The 6,000-nt window shown below is 39.0% G+C and overlaps 1 protein-coding gene across 2 annotated transcripts in view; it reads left to right on the top strand.

Moving 5' to 3' along the window:
- The first annotated feature begins 376 nt into the window (after positions 1 to 376).
- Positions 377 to 6,000, top strand: part of cpne9 (copine family member IX) — a 119,176-nt gene continuing 113,552 nt past the window's right edge. The window contains exons 1-2 of one of the 2 annotated variants that reach the window (XM_085394881.1): positions 377 to 389; positions 3,578 to 3,662. In XM_085394881.1, coding sequence (XP_085251007.1) covers positions 377 to 389; positions 3,578 to 3,662 — 98 coding nt within the window. Of the gene's footprint in view, positions 390 to 3,536; positions 3,663 to 6,000 lie in introns of those variants that run through there. The other variant, XM_085394882.1, reaches the window with a different exon arrangement.

Below are 6,000 nucleotides of genomic sequence, written 5' to 3'. Positions count from 1 at the left end.
AACAAAATAAGTTAGCTTGCAAATCCACTAAGGAATGGCCTAGAAAGAAGAAATGGAGGATTATGGCGTGCTCTGGTGAAAAAAAAAGCCTAGATTTTAAACCTTCTGAATTAATATTTTTCAGCAGAGGAAATTTTATATGGAACAAATTTAGGTCAAACATTTAGGCAAACCCAATGGCAGACTCTGGCACAGTTATACAAAATGCTTCCAAGAAGGATTTTCTGCTAAAGGGTAAGGGGTATCAGTTCCTGATGGTAAGACTATATTAGCTATAAGAGTTTGTATGTTCTCCCTGTGTCATGAATTCTGGATGAGAACCCCAAATGCAGACTATAATATAGGCAGGTGAAATGACACTTACAGCATACCTTAAATGAATAGCAGCTGTAACAGTCCAACTGAAAACAAGTTGAAAAGGGGAATAAAATTCAAGGAAGACATAACAGAACTGTCACAAAAGACTCTGTAAGGAAAAACTAAAACCAAAAATGACAAGAAACACTACAAACAGACAGTAAACAGTAAAAGCAGACTGGAAGCAGTTCAGGAGGACAAACAAAGGACTGAGTGGGCTAATATGCACACTCACTGACGGATAATGGGAATCAGACACAGGTGGAAGGAATGACACAGCTTCACACAATCGGCAGAAGAGTGGAGGAACACAGGAAACACCTAACTACCAAAATAAAACAGGAAATGAAGAACAGTGACTGACAAAAACTGACAATGACTAAACTGAAAAGTAAATAAAACTAACTGAACCTCAGAATATAAACAAGGCAAAGACAAACAGAAAAAAAAATTAAACTGGAAAACACAGCTCAAACACCATGGCTATGAGCAAACTACGATTCATATAGAATTAGATAATTTGTGATAAGATAATTGGTGTTTAACCAGATAATTACTCTGGATGGCATTTCCTTGGCCTCAGGTAACACTGTGAGGAATCTTGGGGTCATTTCTAAACAGGATTTGTGCTTATTAAACTAATATGTCAGGCTACGTTCTTGGATTTGTGCTATATTTCTAAAATTAGATACATTGTGTCTAAATTATTAACAGCCTGTAGTTGATCCAAAATGCTGCAGTAAGAGTATTGACAGGGGCTAGAAAGAGCGACCATATTTCTCTCGCTTGGCTTCTCTTCATTGCCTCCCTGTTAAATCCAGAATTAATTCTACATTTTCACGCACAAACTCTTGAATAATCAGGCCCCATCTTATCTTAAAGACCTCATGTATACCTTGTATAACTCCATTAGAGCACTTCACTCACAGACTGCAGGCTTGTTGTGGTTCCTAGGATATTTGAAAGTAGAACGGGAGGCAGAGCCTTCAGCCTCCAGGCCCCTCCTCTGTTGAACCAGCTCCCAGTTTGGATTCAGGAGACAGACACTCTCTCTTAAAATTAGGTTAAAACTTTTCTTTTTGATAAAGTTAGGGTTGGATCAGGTGACCCTGAATTCTCCCTTAGTTCTGCTTCAGTAGGCCCAGGCTGCTGGGGACTTCCCATTAATGCTTCTTCACTCGCTTTTTTTCCACTCACTGTGTGTTTGCACACCACTTTGCATTTAATCGTTAGTGATTATTAATCTCTAGCTCTTGTCCACAGTGTCCTGTTTTGTCCTGTCTCCCACGCTTTATTCCCAACTGATCATGACAAATGGCTGCCCGTCCCTGAACCTGGTTGTGCTGGAGCTTTCTTCCTGTTAAAGCTGAGTTTTTTCTTCCCACTGTCCCAAGTGCTTGCTCATAGGGTGTTGTCTGATTAATGGGGTTTTCTCTGTATTATAATAGGGTCCTTACCATTCCATTATAAAGCACCTTATTGTGGATTTGGCACTATATAGATGAAACTGAATAGACTACATTGCATAATATGGCGAACTTGAACTTGAACTCTGAGTCGAAAACCCAGGACCACAATGCCCTGTACATTGCTTCGGGTGCTGTCACTTCCTTCCACCGTTCAAAGACAAAGAAATACCTGTAAATGGAAACTACTACTGGATGCTTTGAGTCATCGGGAAGACTATAATGCTATAAAAACACAAGCTACACTTTTTCCAAAGAAATATTAACCCACTACTGCACAGTGATGTCCTCAGCAAATGGAAAACTGTGTTTGTGTCTGTATGTGTCACTGCAGCCAAAAGGAAATGGTCAAAAAAGTACCAAAGAACAGCCCGATAAGGTGTGGGAGTCACTATTCACTGTGTGGAGTCACTTTTTTGTGACTTTGAATGTTATCACATATCGTATTTATGTGAACAACATAGACTTTAAATAATATCTGATAATGATGGTAAAAAAAAGATAGACACTTAGGCCTACTGTACCTGCACTCAGTAGATACACTGCTTCTGCCAACCAAAACATGCCTGTCCATTCTCTCACTACACTACAACAACCTAATATTCTCCTGTTACATCCCCCAGATTGGAAAGGCGAGGAGAGGAACACAGGGTCACTCAGTAATATTCAAGATGACTAATACATGACCTTTTAACCAATCTCATAAATCATGAGTTGATCATTTATATAACAGGAATTCATGATACATTAATTCACATATTTAATCACCATGCAGTTGTTATTCTTACCTACATAAATAGCCCTAAAAAAAAGCATTTATGCATTCTATTTTTAGTGTACAGCTGACCCAAGAAAGACAAAAACGGAGCTTGCATCACCCTCTTGTTGCATAACATTTAATACAAACCATACACTTGTGTGGAAGAGGATTAGGGCCACTGGTTAAAAGCAAAAACAAACATACACACAGAAAAAGAAAAATAGAGGCATCTTGGATTTTTATAAATGAATTTTGAGGTATAAATTCAGACTTCAATCTCTTGAATCTTTTTTTTTTTTTTTTTTTTTTTTTACAAAAGACGCTGCCCCCTCACCACCAACACACACACACACACACACAGACACAGACACACATGCTTTCCTCAGTGGTCCAAGTCCTCGTCCATTGTTACATGTCGTCTTACACAACTTAAACGGATAATTTGGGTGCGTCTCTGGCGCCACAGAACAGAAAAGGCGTTACATTTTGTCACACGTGGAAATATTCTGCCCGCTGGTGACAGACAGGCAAAGGACGAGAGGAAAAGATCTGAGGAATTTTACTCACTTTAATTTATTTTAAAAGCATGTAAGCTCCAGAAAATATTTCACAAAGGAAGAGGACGATGAAAAGAGAGAGAGGGAGATAGAGAGGTGGAGAAAGCACCTTGCTGTTGCCGGTGCCTCCGGTTGGCTGCGCTCGCCTCCCTCCTCTCTTCCTCAGCACCGGACAGATACCGGGAGCGCACGGTGAACGCACGAAGGATGAATGAACTTTAAATTTGCCTCACAACTTTCCCCCTCTCTCTCTCTCTCTCTACCTGACAGTTTCTCCCCCCTCCCCCGCCGCTCGCTGTTCCAGGAACGAAACCCCTAGAGAGGAATATCTCTACAATGGATTTACCGCAATCACGATCCAGTAGTGATTAAATAGATTTTTTCCCCTCTCACCCTCTTTTCCTTATTTCTTTGCGGATGCTCATTAGCTTCGTGAGTCGAGATGATGGCATCAATAGGGGAATTCGATCCTCTCAACACCAGAGTCCCCGCAACTAAAATAGAAGTTACCGTGTCCTGCAGGTAAGGGCAAACTCCCGTACACGTACTGTAGATGCTTTTCAGTTTAAACCCTGATCTAGAGTCTGTTATTTCACCCACTGTGGGTAAAATATGCTGAAAAATTAGTTCATCAGATGTGCGTGAGGAATGTTTTGTTCTTTCATGTAACACTGATGTTTTCTATCTATCTATCTATCTATCTATCTATCTATCTATCTATCTATCTATCTATCTATCTATCTATCTATCTATCTATCTATCTATCTATAGATGACCTTATGCTTTCAGATGCCCTTTGCTCTCATGGTTGCCTCCATATGTATTAAAGCGGTTTAAAAATCGTGGAAAATATTTTCATATGGCATCAAGTCTGGCCAGTGCCCTAGTGTGCCACTGATATTCATAGACATGCCTTGATGGTGAGCTGTGTGTTAGGCACAGTGCAATAGCACGTGCAGTTACAGAGTGTTAAAATGCTGCAAATAAATACACTGATAACAGCCGTTTAATTTGTCCTGTTTAATTTGTAACCCTGCAAGAGAACTTCTACAGCTGGATTTACAGTTTTACAGATGCCTTAGCTGAACAGTTGACTGAGTGACTAACAGACCAAGCGGAGAAGCTCACCCAGGGCTTTTCCAGACTGTCAGTCACCCTGCCTACCTGGGTCTGCTGACGGTCTTTCCAATTCACTCCTGAATAATGAATAGCTGTTGCTCCTGTGCTGTCCCTTCTAAGATCAGACAGATTTGAAGTGGCTAGACACCTGACAGCAGTGTGAGCTAAAGGTGAGCTCAGATGAAGAGATAAATGATAAAGTTCTTTGTGTTTTTTTTTGTTTGATTGTTTGTTTGTTTTTTACCTTGGGTTTGCACACTGAATGCATGACCTTATCTATGCCTTGAATTACTGAATTTCTGTTTGATACAATGACAAATGGAACAGCTGACCACTTAATATAAAGACTGGAAGCAGGAGGAAACAGTATGTCTAGCTCTGTTTAAAAGTTTAAAAACCAGCATAATGTGAGTTTCTGGGCACTGTGTGCAGGACAAAACATGAAGTAATACATCAGGGTATTAACCAGACTGAACAGACCTCTATATAACTCTCTTTAATGATGTTGGAAGTTCTGGTAAGCATGTAGAGACGGGCAACTGATTTTCTTTAGATGGGCAAAATTGCACTATTGCATTTCATTTTTATGATCCCTCTTCTCCCAAAGATAGAGTTATCCTGCACACTGTTTCTGGATTTTTTTTGAGCAACAGCTTGATATACTGATACATTTCAGTGAGAAATACTTTTTCTTTTTTTCAGACTGACACGAGACAACCCTTGGGGCTTTAAAGCATGTGAAATCTGAAGCCAAATCATGGCCTTAACCAAGTAGTTTTGTTGACTAAACCTAACAAAAGTAGGGTTGAAATGATACAGTAGAAAGATCCATGTACACAAACCAAGGGAAATCTTTGGGATTACATCACACATAAGGCTTCTCTGAATATTAGTTTACTTGTGAATTAACCAGTGGAGTAATTAAATCAGTACTTTACAAACGTATGAATGTCATGACATGAACTTTTGTTAGAAATGATTATAAAGACTTTTACAGCTAATCTATGGAGTGTTTTACCCTCATAGAAGAAATACGAATGCACTATTTCACTCACTGTTTCTGCATTTTGGCTTAATTTCTGTTATTAAATAATAACATGGTGTAAAATGTCATGTTTTGTGGTTATTTGTCTAGTTTCAAGACTTGCTAAGGACCACATGATTTGCATTATTTGCTGATATGTGAGCAAAGGTGTGTGCTTTCCTTTTTTTTGGCTTTACACTTCATGGCTCAGAGTGGTTTTACATGATATACAATCACGCTGTTTGTGGATGTTGAAATGCAACCAAATCATAAATTCTGTGGACATACAATGAAAAGGCAGAATCATGTTACATAATGTTTTGGACTATAAAAAGTGTAAAGCCCATAGATTATGTGATAATATATGATTTGTCTGTTACTTTGGTTCATTTCTCAGGTGACAGTTGTCCAAATAAATATGTGAAGTCTTTCACTTGATTTTGTAATATGTGGACAACAGGAAGTACCTTCTTCATTCTGTTTGGTAACTTGTCATTACTGCCTACAAGTTGCACAACTGTTATTTTTATATACATCTTTCAGGTGTGACGCTAATGACAACCTGTCGCTAAAGAAAGCAGAAGGATTACCACGACAGACTCCCAGTATTAGTTTGTTCTTTTAGAGTACAACTGCACACAGTAGAAATATTCCGTTTCTGTATGTACTAGCACTTGTGTGAAGATTGAAGAAAAATACAGTTATTTTTCCTCACAT

This window comes from Rhamphochromis longiceps, linkage group LG20, assembly GCF_057381845.1.
Source record: "Rhamphochromis longiceps isolate RC_006_pf linkage group LG20, R_longiceps_female_GT1.1, whole genome shotgun sequence".
Taxonomy (NCBI): domain Eukaryota; kingdom Metazoa; phylum Chordata; class Actinopteri; order Cichliformes; family Cichlidae; genus Rhamphochromis; species Rhamphochromis longiceps.
This window is presented reverse-complemented; position numbering and strand designations above follow the sequence as displayed.